This window comes from Dromaius novaehollandiae, chromosome Z, assembly GCF_036370855.1.
Source record: "Dromaius novaehollandiae isolate bDroNov1 chromosome Z, bDroNov1.hap1, whole genome shotgun sequence".
Classification (NCBI taxonomy): domain Eukaryota; kingdom Metazoa; phylum Chordata; class Aves; order Casuariiformes; family Dromaiidae; genus Dromaius; species Dromaius novaehollandiae.
The window spans coordinates 58100804-58117957 of record NC_088132.1 but is presented as its reverse complement, the minus strand read 5'-3'; the positions used below and the strand labels follow the sequence as shown (position 1 = coordinate 58117957).

The window sequence follows — 17154 nt, the reverse complement described above, 5'->3', positions numbered from 1 at the left end:
ATGACAACACTGGGTGGGGACAGAATTACTTTGTCCATTTGCATGGGACCTGGTACTGCCTGTCAATCTTCTAGTTAGGTGGGAATCATTGTGGTCAATCTTCTTTAGCAGGGTTCATTATTTGTTAAGTGATAAGACTACAGACTGAACTAGTTAACTAAGAAAAAATGCTTCCAGAGGAGCTTAAAAACTTAAACGGACATTAATCTTTGATGTGTACTAGAAGAGCAAGAATCTCAAGAAATGGTTGGAAAAGATGAGGCCTAGCACAGAGACTGTACCTTCCATGGATGTCATTCCCTGGGAACCAAATAAGCTTCCACAGATTAGATGCAGCTGGAAAATTACTGAGGAGGATCCTGTTCACATTAGCATTAAACATAGACCGGATGTGTCTATATACGCCACACAGAGCCACATATCCAGGAATGACTTATTCACATGTAGGCTGGAAAGGGCTATGAAAATCACACCCAGCAGAACTCCAGCCTTTTGATACATTACCTCAAACATCTGGTCTTGACTGACAGCTCACTGGTGCAGACTTACTCACCTGTTCAGATAGAATTTGTCAGAAATATGCAGAAATTAGCCTCAAGTCTGTTACAGATAAAAAGGGAAGGGAAAAATAACACTGAATTGTGAATTCAATTCGTATTCAAGTACAATTCACTTTTCTCCACTGGAAGCAAAAGTAATCAAATACTGCATTCATCTTTCCAACCAGCTATTTTAAGTGAATCTGGATATTAATACTATAGCATTTATGTAACAGTTAAAATGGCTTATACTCAAGTAATGCGGAATAACTAGCTGGAAGAAAAATGGAAGAATCTTGGAGCTGTATATCTTTTAATTAGGGATATTAATGCCTATACATATCTATAGTAAATGTATTCCAATCAATTTTTTTCAACTCGTATAGTATAACAGGTCAGTGTACCAACTAAGCCAGTATCTACCACTGACTTTACACAGTTTTATTCCATCTTCAGAATTAATATTTGATGTTTATACCATGCATTTCAGAATTCCTCATTGTCCATTCATCTTTTAAAACATTTGTCACAAGCAAAGCAAGAGTAGAAGAATTTTCCTTGGTTTATATATTACATTGCCCATTATACACACAACCAAGTTGGAACAAAGCCAGTTTAATTAAAGTAACATTTATTTTACATAGAACAATCTCCAAAGAATATATTTTAAAAAAAAACAATCTAAATACTGATTTTATTGCATTTATTTTCTTACAAAAAAGACAGACAGGCACAATTTATGTATTCAAATACTTCAAACTGAACAACGTATGTTCACTATTCAGATTGCCCCTGTGCCACTCAAAAGGCTGTGAAAGTAGAAAATGTCATTTAACATGAGGCAGTAGTGCATTTTATTTAGTAGGAATGAATCACAAAATATATTTTTGTACAGTAAAATGTTATTGTCACTTTATAATTACCTATAAATTTTTTTTGAATTGCACAATAAATTCGCTTTACAATTGACAACTGCCAGAAAATAGGCTTAGTACGTTAGCTAAATATTTGCCCAAACTATCCCTTAGAAACAAATTAGGATTTCTTTTGGTAAATACTTAAAGTCTAATAAGAACTATATTATATATCTGAGGTCATTTAAAAATGCTTTAATAGGAAGAGGTTTATATATTCAACTAAATTCATTTTCTGTCTACCTTAAAAATTCACACAACCACAATAGCTGAGTGTCCTAAACAATAATATTTTGATTTGAAAGTACCAACACCAATGAAATCTGGAAGTGTTTAAATTAATCTATTTTCTACTTTTCTGCTTCATTATCAATGATGAAAAGGCACTGCATACATTCCTCTGAACATTTGGTGTTTTGGTTTTTTTTAAACTTAAAAAAGCGTCCAATGACAAACTTCAAATGTTTAAAAGCAAAAAATACTGAATAGACTTCCCATTGATGGATGCAGAGTCCATATCTGACATGCTCATTTTCCATAGAATTTCTTATTCAACAAGAATATGAGCAAGTTCACATTCACTTTTGCTTTATCAAACATTTTCATTACAGCCACACCTTCATACTGCATCTGAAGCAAATCCTGTAATTATAAATAAAATCATTAGTCTTTGCTTGAATTCATAGTTTATGGCAACAAGGTTGGGTCATTTTCATTATGTAAGCATCTCACGCTTCAGGTCCGTCACAACTAAAAGAAGTTGCAAGTAACTATTGGATAGGTATGAAAAATGTTATTTGTCCTCTAGATCACAAATTGCAGGCTGTCAATACAGCATCCCAGAAGAAAGATCTTCTGTGTATGATTTAGTTTTCCTGTGGTATTTACTGCTAGCCATTAAGCTAATCTGGCATTTGGTTTGATGCAGTTTGACAATTGCTATAATTACTATTATGGTACAATTACTGTTATAAACATTAACTTTAGCGTAAGTCCAGCATCATCCTACCAAAGTTATGTAGTTATTCTCCACATGATCTGCTTTAGGGCACAGAAACAAAACTAAAACTCTACCTGGAAATGGAGTTGCACTTTTTCCATCTCGACCCCCAAAAATTTTGCTTTGATTTCAAAGTCTCCTACTTCTTCTCCAGGTGTGATATCAAACATAACATTCTTAAACCTTAAAACAGAAAGAGTAGTAGTTGAGTATGTATACTGTGCAGTGTTACATAATCTGGTGACAGTTATGGGGAAAAACTTGCAAAAGACAAAAGAACTTTCACAATAAATACCAATCTTTAATCTAGCACAAGGTATGTTTTGGAGGCACAGCTTTATCTCCCCCAGTAGCAGCAACCTTGAGACACCATAGAGTAATTGGTTTACAATAGGCCTTGGATGTCAAGTCTGCAATATGAGATGGCTGGCAGAAATGCCAACTTGAGAAGTAGTGCCCCCAGCATCAATACTCTCCCATGCACCAGCGTGCTGCTGCTACTTGAGCTGTGCTAGCCATGTTTGAGAGATCACACTAAATAAACTAATCCATCCTAGAAACAAATCTTCAAATCCACCGGCTTGCAAATGTGACCTCCTTAAGCTGGAACTATAGCCACAGTAGTGTTTGATCACAGATACTGCAAAATAAGTGACCCTTAAAACCAAACCCCACTGCCTTGAACAGAACAGGAGGGAAGATAACAGCTCATGGCAAGAACTGTCTGGTCTATGTAGGGAATCTCTCACTCAAGGCCAGTGCTTTTACTATCATGCAATACCACACAGGGCCATCTAATGAGTTTAATTGCGCTCCTTCCTTCAGCAAACCCATGCTGCAGAACAACACAGCCAGCTAAAGCAAGCCTGAGCTTTAGGAGAATTTATATTTATGACAGTGCTTGGCTTCAGCAGCTGGCAGCTAAGCTGTTTTTCTCACCCCCCCTCCTTCTGTGCCTCCAAATTAGCTTAAACCTGATCACCTTTGTGATCCATTTCATGAAGTGGATAACAAAAGTGGGGTGCAGAAATGGTCAAGTACAAGGAGAACAGGGATCACTGAAAGAGGCATTCATGAAAATATAGGCCACACTGTATTTGCACAGCAATGAGAGTGTTGTTAGATTTGACCTCATCTATGATGGCAGTTGTTGTGTCCTACCACGTAATGTTCTCTTACAAATACTATCTCAGCCTAAGTACAGTATTCCACATAACTAACTTGACTTCTCTGCTTGACCTGTTGCAATATACTGATCCTGCAGAACTGCAAACAGAAGCTGCTTGGGATCCCTTCACATTGCAGGCTCAGTTTATGTACTCAGAACAAGTCTGTCCGATTGTCTTATGAAGATAAGAGGAAATAAAGTGTCTTCCTTTACTCTGAAATCTGTCCTAGATTTGTTGGCTTAGAGAATGGACATTTTGACTTGACCCATCAGTTACTTTCTAAACAGCACTAATCCTTAAAGCAGGCATAGACACTGTTTTTATAGTCATGACTCTCTTTAAAATAATCATTAGATGACCAGGGATTAAAGCAGAAGCAGCAGTAGGATGCAGCTTTGACATGCATCTGAATAGTTAGATGCTAACTATATCTATGTGGTTAAGGGTATAGTAATATTTAGGGATAGCATCTTTAAAAGACTTGAATTTGCTGCTGTGTAGGGTCAGAAAAGAAGTTTAGCAGTTTTTGTTCACTCTCCCCTGGAAAAGTACTGGAGAGGTGATATGCTATCACACCAGAATTAGATGCTAAGTAAAGTCCATTAAGCTCTTGATTATTCATAACTTGTCTAGCTTCCCCACTTGTTAGGGCTATTGCCATTCCTTTGTAATGAAATCAATGCAGCAATTGTATATAGTGGTTAAGTTCTAGATGAATGGTGTTTGCTCTTGGTTTTAGATGATCCTCTCTAGACTGCATTTTTTTAAACAGGTAATGCAGAGGAATGCTCAAACATTTTAGAGATATTTTTATGCAAGACTAACTAGAAGCTTGCATAAGGTCTCAAGTCAAAAAGTTCTTTTCTTCTCTTTCAGATTTTTTTGAAGCTATCCCTGAGTACATTGGAGACTTAATGAACTGCAAATGGTGTAACATGAATGACCACATCCCTGCTGCAACATCTTCTTGGAGACTTGACTGGTATATCTACAGATAGGATGGATTACAGAGCTCTCAACAGTCCTTTAAATTGGAATCAAGTTGGGAGTGAGATGTAAAGGAAACAGAAGAGTAAGCATCCACAGCCTGGAACAGTACAGCCAGATTTTCTTCCTGCCACTCCTGAGTAGCTCCTTGCAGGTATACACTCTTCAGTTTGCCTGGCGTGGCTCACGCTGCCTGGTGAACCCGCTTGGGAAAAAAGTGACCCAGAAAACTTTTTTCCATGCAGAGGAAGCAAGGAAGGAAGGGCACAGAGGAAGGAAGGAAATAACGGTGCAGAGGAAGGAAGATTTTGACTGCAGCTGCCTCAAAATGAACATCCATTCACCATGCTGATATGCTGACAGTATGACATGAGCTAAAATGGCAATGACCATACAAACTCTACTTTCCCTTCAGTATTTTAAGGAGAAGAGAAACTCAAATTGCTTTAGGTCAAGAAACAGTCTCACCTTAAGTTTAAAAATGCCATGCCTACTATTTTATCATGTGTGTTCATAGTGGCACTTCACATGTTCACAGTTGGAAACCGCACCTTAGCAAGTATTTACTCAGTTATATGATAAGAGATTGGTCAGTAAATGAAAAAGTAGAAACTGCTCAGCAAGTCAATCAGCAGTGAGCATGCTGGCTGACTTGTATCAGTTCCCTCCAAGCTAGTGCCAATATAGGCTTATTCCAGTATTTGCCCAAGAAGGTAATCATATAGCAAGCTACAAGGGGAAAAAAAATGAATTATGACAATTAGATTTATTCTTTCCTCTGAATATACAAATCTGAAGTAATTTTAGATGCAATGCAGAAAATTGAGAAGACTTCTTGAAACAAAAGCCAGACTCCTTAAGGAGCTGTCAACTACAAAATGCTCTGAATTGTTTTATGCCACACTTACTGGTTGGTTTGAAGATCTTCAATTTCTAAGATAACACCCTTTTCATGCAGTCTTGCAGCTGTGTACTTTAATGATGCGTGCTTCATTTTTTTGCTTCCCTTCACCTCATCTTTTCCATCTAGTTTAATTGACCTCCGTGAATTTCTGGAAAGAGAAGAATGAGGAAGAAAAAGCTTGTGATTAATCCACCAGGAATGCAGTTTTGTCTTTTATACTTCCAACTACTCTGCTAGCCATATTTAGTTTTCCTTCAGTCTTTGCCTTCTTCTGAAACTGCTTTTAATGAACAGAATTAACATTCAAAACAAATCTGAGAATTAGGGGTATTTTTAGCAAACAAAATGGCAGCAATCTAAACATTTCTGTAATAATTTTTCCAATATTTGTTAGCACTTAAATATGACTAAAGCATTTTACTTTTCAGGTATGATGCAGATGACACACTCTTGAGATCAAGCCCCTATTAGTGCCATTAAAGCATGAAAACATTTTACTAACATTAACAGGGGCTTTCTCAATGATTACTTAATTAATCCAAAGGTGAACTCTAATGGCCAATCTTATTTGACATCTGCATCATTCATTGTGTGCTTACAAATTGCTATTTTAAAGTAATAATTGTGGCCTCTTGGGACTTGGTTTGCTTTTTACAATAGTATTTAAATTTATTTCACATCTTTCCATTCTAAAGACAAATACAAATCATTTGAATGAAGGAAGAAAATCAATAATTACTTCCCAAAGCTGCATATGACTTCAAAGCATGCTAGTAAAGTTATGAAGCAGCACCAGTTAAATACAATGAAAACATGCATATATATCAGGCCTCTTTAAGGCAGCTTTAAAGAAATGCATGATAATTTTTCAGTCTTCAGTTCACCTTACAGGGAGAACTCTAATGCACTATTTAATACATGGATTGCCAATCTGTTGGCATCAGAACTTTCAACTACAGATAGTACCTGCTCTCCCTGCTAATAAAACACGGCCTCAAAACTGCTGAAATATTAAAGGGCAAGAAGACTCAACTCACTTTCTTGTTAAGTTGTCTAAACAAGTTTTTATATAGGTGTTGTAATAATTAATTTGTTCCTCATAAAATGCTGTCTTGGAGTTAAGTGCATTCAGAGTCTGCTGAAGTTTCACCAATTCAGCTTTTCGATGATGTCTGTATCTCCTCTGATTTCGGATATCCTAAATAGAAGATTGAAATTAATGAATATAATTGGTTTATTAATCTGATTTTTTTAAAAAATATTCTCACAGATTATCACTATTCAAATCTGCACTTACACAATGTGACTTATTTACTTGGAGAAGGCATGAACCACATTACATTAGTTCTCACATGGTACCAGTTATGGGTACTGCAGTCCACATGACTGAACAGAGGGTGACAAGCATGTTGCTACTTGTGTTTTGTCTGTGATGGGCCCTGAACAACTTCCTGGTGTCTTGTGTGATTCTTCCACCTCCTTGCCAATTGCAGGGAAGTCAGATTGTTAAATTTTGGTTAGAAAGGGCACTGTGTGGGTCATTCCAAACAGTGTATTTCCCACAAATCCTAATGCAGTAGCACAGGATAACTTCTGTGCTGCTACTGGCAGGAGCCCCTCCAAACAGACTGCTTTCACCAAGCACCTTGAGATCCAAGTCAGCTATTGGAGTTTCCAACTGTAAAGCTGACCTCATGGTGTCCGTGCTAAGGCCTGGACTGGTCCAACACTGGCATCACTTCTATCCCCCCCCCGCCCCAGTCACAGGGGCAGTGAATGAGTGGAACTAAATGAATCCATGTGGTATCAAACTCAGTTGTGGTCCTTTGGGCATGACACAGATACTGAGGACATGAGGAAGATGCCATCATGCTGTAAACAGCAGCTCTTTTTCTCACAGCAAGCTTCTGGTGTGAGGCCTGTGAAAGGGGAGCTTGAGCTCAGACTCGTTCAGAACTAGTAACTGCCAGGCTAAAAAGCTTGTGTTGAACATAATGGTTGGGAAGTTATGCATTAGAGTGCTTTTCACTTATTTCATTGGCAAACTCTAAGCTGATTTGGTTTTTATTTGGATAATAACAATTTAGTGTAGTGTTCTGTAGAAGATTGTTTACTGTACATCTTTAGCTAGAATAGATTTAGGCTAGATTCCTAAAAACCCATCATATACAAGGAGCATGTTCCACTTACCTTAGCAATCTCATTGATAATTTCTTGATACTTAGTTGCTGAAGACACTAATCCTGCTTGTTCCAGTGTCCGGAGATTTCTCTGAATTTTCCTTTTCTTTTGTTCTATTGGTAGCTGCCCATCTTCAAAAATGGACTGACTGTGCTTCATTTTCTCTGGAGTTTTGGAATCTAAGATGGCACGTTTTTCTACAATTTTCAAGTGCTCAGACTCCTGGGTTAAAAAAAAAAAAAGAAAAAAGAAAAAGTCAAAACTGAAGTTATTTTTCAGCTCACAATAACTGTAAGTATCCAGATACATTGGATTCTCCAAAGGAGAAAACCAAGCATAAAGGTGTAGGCTTTATCTATCTCCTCATACCATATGGTTTAATAGTACTCAGTTTACAAATCTTTTTGACATACCATAAGTAACTAATTACTTACAACATCTAGACCTGCACTGAAATAATTCAAGCTGGACTGAAATCAGCCAGAAGACTTAATGACTTCAGTTAGTTGTGGCAATACTGTCCAGATCTCACATATGCCCCCTACATATGCATGCACATCCTGAGATAACCTGAAGAGTGCACATTACTGAGGTGTAGCTTTGTGTGTTAATATCTAAAAGGGAAGTCATCAGCTCGGAGCTGTTCCCACTCCATTCCCATACCAAGGAAAGTAGCAGTTCCCCAAGTAGATGTTTGCTTATATTGCTTAAGCAAATAAACTAAGTGACAGAGAACTTGAGTCAAGATACTGAAATTCATGAGGGAAAAAAAAAAGTCTAGCAAAGAATTCACCTTACGATTTTGGTCATATTATAACATAGGAAAGTAATGGCCTTCTTTCCAAACAATATAAAGAAATTGAAGAATTATTCTAGGTGTTTGCAGAAAAACACTTGACATTTAATTAGGAATAGGCTATATGAGCTAAACACAGCAAAGTTTTAGTAATAGCATTGAATGAAAATAGCTATTGTAAATGGTATGCTTTCTGTCTCTGAAATTAGTTGACGAAGACTTAAGAATTTTTTCACAACTGTTATCAATTATATGCTGAAAAATGTGCAGGTCTTATGTTTTGACAGATCTAGAGCCAAGTAGTTATAAAAACAGTAATGGTGATTTTATTATTGTATAGTGATAGGTTATATAATGATGGAGAAAGCAGTCAGAAATCTATTAAGGATTTCAAATATTCGGCTATAGTAAGTAAAATAGTATTTTCTTCCCTATTCAGACATAGGGCAGCACTTACCTGTTGTGCAGTTGCTGGTGTTTCTAAGATTTCTAAGAGCGTATCCCCTGGCTGTGTTCGTATCACATCCACAATAAGTCTTTTGGTCCTTTTTAAAGGAATAGATAAATATTACAAAACAGTTGTCACTGGATCAGCTGTGCATTTCATTTCTTCAACAGTAAAACTACCAAGCATATTATGGATACTTGGTAAAGTTTATATTTCCTAGCATTTTATTTTTCAGAGCTTCCATACATTACATTGAATAACTGGCTTCTACAAAGACATGAAGACAGAAATGTGTACATACTCTTCCCTTTATTTTAGGAAATAGTTACCCAGTTAACATACGAAAACAATTACTGTTAATGTTGCAAGCATTCAGACAGCGGATTTTAATTATGATTCTGTGACAAAATGGCAGCTAGGAATAGTCATCTTTCCAAAGCCAGAGCTATGCACAGTTACTTTAAAGGTCATATTCATTGAATAAATGGAAATGCACTCAAGACTGCAGAACTTCTGGAGCAACATACAACTGACACAGTGTATTTACACACACACTGTAAGGGGCAGATGTTTTTCTAGTGGCAACAGACAGGAAGCATTTCCTCACTGAACAAAGGCAAGCTGTTACAGCCTGATATGTAAACCAGTTCTTTTTTGGTAGGAGTTTATCTCATTCCTGCTGCCTATTCATCTGTAATTCTTCGGAGAACATCCTGTTACAGACTTCTGTTAATTTAGAGGAGACTATTACAAATGAGATACAGCTCATTCGATTTGTGACCCACTGTTCTTAAAAGATTAACAGAAACCTGAAGAAAGATGCAACTTAGGTTTTTGAGGAAAATGAAGTATGATTAAGACCGTGATAAAGCCTCATGATTTTGTTTAAAATGATAGTTTACCTATGTAAAGGTGTTTTTGTTTGTTTTCAAGACTAGAAGTTCTCACAAAACCACAATGAGATAGAACAAAGGATTTGCTCACACAGGCAACTTTATCAATAAACATTCTGTTAAGGGTATTTGCATTTGAGTCAGGTTTTCATAGAAAGAGCAAAACTGTAGGAATCACTCCAAAAGCATAGGCAGAATTGAAGCAGTGCTGCTTCTGTGTTAAAAGGTAATATGCTATACCTCCTGGGAACTGGTTTGCTCATCCAGAGCTTCTGGTAACTGCACTGAGCAGTTTTGACACATGGAACAGCTTCCAAGGGATTGCTGTAAATTATTTTTTCCCCTCAAAAACTTTTTTGGAATTTACTCCCATTTGCCAGAAAAAAGCAGAAAGATTCTCTAAAGTTAATTCACCTTGGCTGTAACAATGAATTCCTGGCTTTCACATTCTGAAGTCGCCATCTGCAACCTTTGTTGGTTGCCAGCACAGTTAACACCAGTGTGTGCGCACGCAACTGTCACCATTTTATGCACAGTTTTAGAAACATACATTTAATGTTATGCTGATATGGCTGATACACATAATGAATCTTGCGTCTACTTCCTCTCCCTTCGGCTTCATCTGCCACCATTTCAAACTCAGCTTTGTTGTTTCCCAGACAGGGCGCAAAACACTTGGGGCTAAACTCCTCCCCGTTCAGTATCGCATCATATTTGTGTATCACTTGGCATGTGGTATTCAAACCACATACACTAGGCACCTTGTGTATAGTTTGTTGGAGAGCAGTACTTGCAAATTTTAGGGTTCATCACAGAAGCCTTAATTAACAAAATCATTTGAAAATAAACCCTTTGATATTTCTACAGAAGAAGCGTGTCACTTGTAGATAAACAGGGAACATGCTGTGAATCAGCTACAACACATGAATTTTATCCAGATGCATAACATTTTACAGTTGCAGAAAAAAACTTCTATGCAATTAAGATAGGAAAACTAGAGTATGTGCTACAGTATCCATATTTACATCTCCTGCATAAAAGGTAACAGTAAGTTATTCTAACTTTTGACGTTGCTGCAATTTAAGACATATTTTGTTAATAATTATTCTAAGGTCAGATTACTTTCCAGTAACCTTTGTCAAATTTTAAGAAAATTTAAAAATACTTATGCAGTAGGGAAGTTAAATTCTTTTAATTCTCATGCTATTTCAGTATATTTCAACACAGTGAAAAGGATTAGAGACATTTCCTTTTAGTTTTGATTTTGCATATTTTTAGGGATTCCATTAAGGGCTAACATTTTTCTCCTACACAGAGAAAGAAGAGACAGGAAGCAAAAGTTCTTTATAATGTAAAGAGACAACAGTAGACATATTTCTATTACAAAAACATTTTGGGAACAACTCCAGAGCCCTTGTCTCCTGAATCCCAAGTGACATAATTCAGCCCCAATTTAGCATTGTCATTGCAGTCACTTTACTTGATAGCTCATATTATATTTAACAATAAGCTCAAAAAAAAAGTTTGACATATCAAGTGTGCATAACTTATCGTGAAGAAAACCTTTTCCTCTTAGGCTAAATATTAAGTTTTCTTGTACTTAAAATTAGATTTTTCCCCCCAAACTTCAAACAGTCATTTATGGTTAAGAGTTATACAAATTGCACTGTTCACTGCAGCCATAACACTTAAGAACTTGCTTCAGTAGCAAAACTTTACATATTACCTAATAAATTCATTGTACTGAATTTTGATTTAGGAAAAAAATTAACAGGTAAAAGTTGAATTAAAGCCTGTATCTACACTCCCTGCAATGATGCCTGCAATGATGTTAAATACTTATATGTCTATTTACCTTGAAGTGAACTTCTAGCCTTCACACTTGTGGGGTAAGAATAAGTGAAGTAATACAAGGGAACTTCCTTGTTCAAACAGCACCAGGATCTTAAATAAGTCTATCCTTATTCTGGTTAATTTTAAATAATTTCTAAAGAGGTTATATTAATTTGATAATAAATAATTTTATCAAAAGATTTTGGACTCTAAAGTAGCCTATAGTTTATCCTGGTACTCATTTCTTAATCTGCTGACCAAAAAGAATAAAATAAACATTATTTCCTTTCCCTGCATAGGCATGTATTATTCAAGCTGAAGTGACAGTCGCATCCTGTTCAAATGCCTGATGGCAGTAGGTCAGGGAAATGTTTTCATTTGAGGGAGAGGAGAGGATGGTTTGACGCTGTCTACCCCCCTTACAAGCATAGACAGAATTTCACTTTGACTTCCAATGCAGTGATGCTTTAAAACAAAATGCTTTTATAACTTCAAGGAAGAGCACATAGTAGGTTAAAAAATGATCCAGTCATGGTCCAAAACAAAAATGGCAGTAAGCTTATGGGAAGATAAACATACTGGAAGAACTGACAGTTTTTCTGACTTCTTCAAAAGTTTGAGTGGGACTGAACACTCGCTGGTCTTTGAAATCTGAGTGTACTCAGGGCCTCAAAAATGCACTTAGGCAGGAATACAAAGTGGAAGCAACTTGTTTTTGAGAAAACTATTGTAAGAATGTAGGTTTTTGAGGAAACATACTTTATCATCAGGCTTTTGAGATCCTGATCTTCACCTTCTCGTAACTCGTATTTGCTGGTTAGAGACAGTGAAATCTCTGTTTTTGCAAGCTGATTCAGTGTGCTTTCCCTGTTGGGGTCATTGGGATCAACAGCTCCTTCCCCTGTAAGGAGGAAACATGTCTTTTACTCCAGTTTGGTATCTTCCTCAGGAGTCAGTGCATGAAACAGAACAATAAGCTAGAGAAATCACTTTTTATATGTCATCAGAAGTTTTGTTAAGTTTATTAAATAGCCCATCCATTTAGAAGCAGTTATTCTACTGGACATTGAGCAGTCAAAACTATAAGCCATCTGACCAGTTAGAATATTTTGGAAATGCCACCACTTCTTTATTTTCAAGGTATTAATCTGCAAGAAACTCATGTTTTTTCAAACCAAAAAATACATGCAATTTAACATCCTTAGTCCTAATGTGGTAATAATGAAAAATGAAAGAGCAGTAGCTATGGTAATAGGCTATTCACTTGGACTCTGGTAATACTCATGCTGTCCTTCTAAGCCAGGAAGCCACAGTTTCCATCCTAGTACAACTAAGGCAAAGTAAGTATCATTTACTCCTTATAACTTTCTAATAGTTTCTTTTTTTAAAAAAACCAAACCTTTATTTGGATAATTAAGTCCCAATTTAAACTGCTGTTTTAAGACTTCTCAGTGCTGTTTTTGTAAGTTTCTAGCCAACACTAACAAAACTCAAGGTCAGGTTATTACAAAAGACCACTAGTTTTCTGTTTGCAATTTGAGCACAAGATTGTTCTGCTAGAAACAGCATTACAATTTTGTATCACATCATTAATCTTCAGAGTGAATACTGCAATTAGAACCTTTCACATCTCGAAGATGCTGTCAAACATTGCTGTCACATTGTTTGAACAACTCCGCAATGATTTCCATCTTTAGAAGGTTTGGCTATGGAAAAGATGCAACAAAAAGACTTCAGAGAAGAATTCCATAGCAAATGAAGAAGCTTTTAACATGGGAGTGTGTATCTTGCAGTATTTAAATCCAGCCCCCATTCGATTATACCCCTAGAGTGAAGTTAACCATAAAGATGAAGAGCAACATACCAAGGAAAGACTCTATTTCGGGAACGGGTCCTAGTCCTTCCAGCAATTCATTCAGCAGGTCATTAGGCTCAGTGGCAATGGCGTCCTGGTGTTCTAATAGTAGCTATAAACAAACGTAAATGAAGTCATCATCTGAAAAACGTACCCAATTTCTTTATATTTGTAAATAAATCTGGAGACTAAATGCTGAGCAAACAGAGATTATGGAGGACCCAAAGAGAAGGAGAGAAAGAAAAAGAAAAAAAGACAAAAAAGCATGCTCAGTTCTAGACCAGAGATGTAGAATTGTTTCTGCTGCAAGGCAGCCTGCCGCCTTCCCTGTGGAATGCTGATTATCACAGCCGAACAGAAGGGAGTTTAAAGATTGGCCTGCAGAACTAACAAAGTAAGGCTGATAAAGTAGCAGTAAGAGCTATCAACCAAAGCACAGCATCATAATGCTGCATCCAGAGCTAGGTAGACAAAGGAATGAAGACAGTGTCAGCAGTGCATAGAAGATGCCTGCTTTTTCTGTATATCCATTCCAGTAGCTTTTCTGAACTCCAGCATTGTAAGTGATACCTTTCACAAATGACTGTCTTCATTTGAAAGTGAGAAACTAGGTATGCAGCACCTGCTGCTTCATAATTTCTAATAGAAGCTACAGATTTGTGAGTATATCCACAATAATGTAGCTGGGCATGTTCCCTAAACTTTTTTTTTTTTTTGAAGCCACAAAAAGATTGGTAAGCCAAGTTAGAAAAGGCCACGAATGGGGCAGTAATATTACCTTGTAAACATCCTTTATTATTGAGAAAAAATGACTTCATGCAGAGTCAGATACAGCCAGCAGTATTACTGACTGCTAGATTCGACGGTCCATTCCCAAAGTGGGAATATTCCTTACCTGAAAGCCTGATGGAAAGGCATAGTGTCAACAAGCTTCACTGAAGTTTAACTACAGCAAAGCATACACTGTTGCCAAAAATTCCAGAAAATTCCAGGATTTTAAACACTGCAAAGCTATATTGACTCAAAAGTTACTGTTTACCAGAAATACACTGACAACTAAAAAGCCCATGTCCAGAAAACAAAGACATACTAGCATTTCACACCTACTCACAAGACAGAAGCGAGCATTACAGGTCCATAACTAGTAACTTGTTTTAAACTACTTTCCCTCAGTCTTATGGGAAGCAGCTACCCTATACCATACACAACACTGAATTTATTATGAGTATTGCTGAGAAGCACTACTCATACTGATTAAAACTCCACCACGCTTAATGTTATAAAAGCACAGAAGGAAATACATTTGCAATGTAAATTATTTGGGATAAGGACAAAAGATGTATGGGGAAGAGAGAGGACACAAAGGTGATGAATCCAGCATCCTTCATTCCAGCTACATTCTACAGAGGTATGCAATGAAAAGAAAGTTTAAGCAAGTGCCAAGGGAGATAATGACAGAGGAAAGGTTTAAGAACTTCTTAAGTTTGTGAGCTAGACATTACAAAAGACAAGATGTTTATGGGTCTCCTGTTACACAAACTAAATTTTTTAAGTTGTAAGAACAGAATGGAAAGTTGAATTTACATTTGTAGGGAAGGTGTAGTGGGAGAAGAGGACTCAAAGATGAAGGCTTAGACTCCCACAGAAATTTTGGTGGAAGCGGTGTCATGGGACAAGGAGGATAAGGTGCTGGATGTGCTGCACATAGACAATGTATGGACTTTGGACATAATTACTTGCATTCCCCAGGCAAGAGTGTTTAGAAGTGAGGTTATCAAAAAAGACCATCTCCTTGACCTCCTACTTTGTTTGGCAATTTACTTTCATTAAATTATTTCATATTTTTAGACTGTTTTATCAGCTAATACAAAATAACATGGTAATTAAAGATGCAACAGCTCTACTAAAAGGACTGTTTGACTAAGAGACTGATGCTTACATGTAATTTCTGATTGAAAACCTGCAGGAATACCTCTATGCCTTAAAAAACCCTACATGCAAAAAGAGGCACAAAGACCATCTAGCAAATACTCTTATTATTAGACTAAGCTGTTAGTTTACAGTTGAATAAAGTTAATCTGTGATCTGGAGTACTGGAAGTTCAGCATTCTACATTTTCCAGAGTATATCTGACACAACAAGGCAGGGAAGGCGGGGCTGCAAGCTAAGAGGTAGCTAACATCCTAGCTCTAGAAGGACCATGTGGTAGATATCTAACTTACACCCTAATGCGTCATTCTGTAGACTGCAGTTAATCTTTTCTTTACACAGAATAAAGAACTGGCAGGATGCCACTGGCTCAGTCCCTCTAAATCAGACATTTGCATCTGCTTCCAACACAACATATGACAGAATGCCAAAGTCATAAAACATACTGAGTTTTCCTCTTTTCCCAGAGCCAAAGGAACTTCTTCAAATTGGGCTCACTTTCTTAACCAAGACAGGGAAGTATTTGTAATTAGAAATAAGAAATGACACACATTACATGAGATCAAAAAATCTGTTTCTTTTTCCTCCCATCATAAAATGTTGTATTTTCATTGTCATTAAAGACAATATTTGGACATGGAAGTAGTCTTCTAGGGAAAAAAGCTAATACTCAATTCCGTAGCATTTCAGAGATTGAACTGAAGAAATTCTTTCCAAAGAAATTGAAAAAAATTAAAACTTTCCTTAGAAAACTTTTTTTGCAATTATTTCATAGAATATACATTTTAAACCATGGGTAAATATTTTCATCAACTTACTGAATGGGTATTGATAATTTCTTCAATGGAAATATATATGACAGGTTTGCTAAGCGTCACCATGTCCGAGTATTCATCGATATTGAATTTCTCTTCTGGCTCAGGAACATCACATGCCGACTGGAAAAAGTTCCTAACAGAAAATGAGGAAGACTGTTACATAGTTGTTCCCTGTACACTCACTTCAATTAGACTGTATAAAGAACACAACCAAACACCTGACATGCATTACATTTCTCTTATAATCTATGCTTAACATTTGAAAGAACCTATCAGAGACAGTGATACATCAATACAAATGATTAAATATTACCTGTTATCCAGCAAAGATGGAAAAAAGATTATTTTCAACATAAGATTTTTCTCCTTATTCAACAAGGAGTGATAACTTGGTAAATTTTAGATGTTTAGAAGAATCTGGACTGATGCTGCAAGTTTGAGTTAATGCTTCAGAAGTTACTTTGACTTGACTACCACACATGGGGATAACAGAGAACCACTTCCCAAGGAGAAAAAGTCTCGTCTCTCCAAGTTTCTGGCAGTTTGAAGGATGTGCACAGACAACCAAGAAACAGCTTGCGCTGATAGCTGTCGACCCATGGGGCAGGCACACAGCGCAAGGGGCTCTTGTCAGAGAATTTCTCTTAGCTTCTCCTGAACTGTGCCAGCCTCTGCACTGTTGAGTACAATGCAAGTTTCAGGCTCAGAGGACCTTTAAATTTGGCATTAAAAAACAGCTGGGACCCCTCAGTTTGGAGGGGAAAAGACTGAGGAGGGACTCAATCAAGTTCTACAAAATCAATGGTGTTACATAAGCTGAATGCGGAATTTATTCACCACACCCCACAGTAACAGGATGAGCAGGCATGCAAGGAAACTAGTAGATTT

The 17154-nt window shown here is 36.8% G+C and overlaps 1 protein-coding gene across 7 annotated transcripts in view; it reads right to left on the bottom strand.

The window, feature by feature from the left end:
* Positions 1-1134: 1134 nt before the first annotated feature.
* The window catches only part of LOC112987024 (ras GTPase-activating-like protein IQGAP2), a 126746-nt gene continuing 110726 nt past the window's right edge, over positions 1135-17154 (bottom strand). For all 7 annotated transcript variants that reach the window (XM_026106661.2, XM_026106662.2, XM_026106665.2 and 4 more), the window contains 9 exons: positions 16267-16399; positions 13529-13631; positions 12424-12565; positions 8948-9035; positions 7704-7916; positions 6551-6711; positions 5518-5661; positions 2528-2636; positions 1135-2095 (listed from right to left, as the gene is read on the bottom strand). In XM_026106661.2, the coding sequence (XP_025962446.2) occupies positions 1982-2095; positions 2528-2636; positions 5518-5661; positions 6551-6711; positions 7704-7916; positions 8948-9035; positions 12424-12565; positions 13529-13631; positions 16267-16399 (1207 nt within the window). In that variant the 3' untranslated portion in view covers positions 1135-1981. The remainder of the gene's footprint in view (positions 2096-2527; positions 2637-5517; positions 5662-6550; positions 6712-7703; positions 7917-8947; positions 9036-12423; positions 12566-13528; positions 13632-16266; positions 16400-17154) is intronic.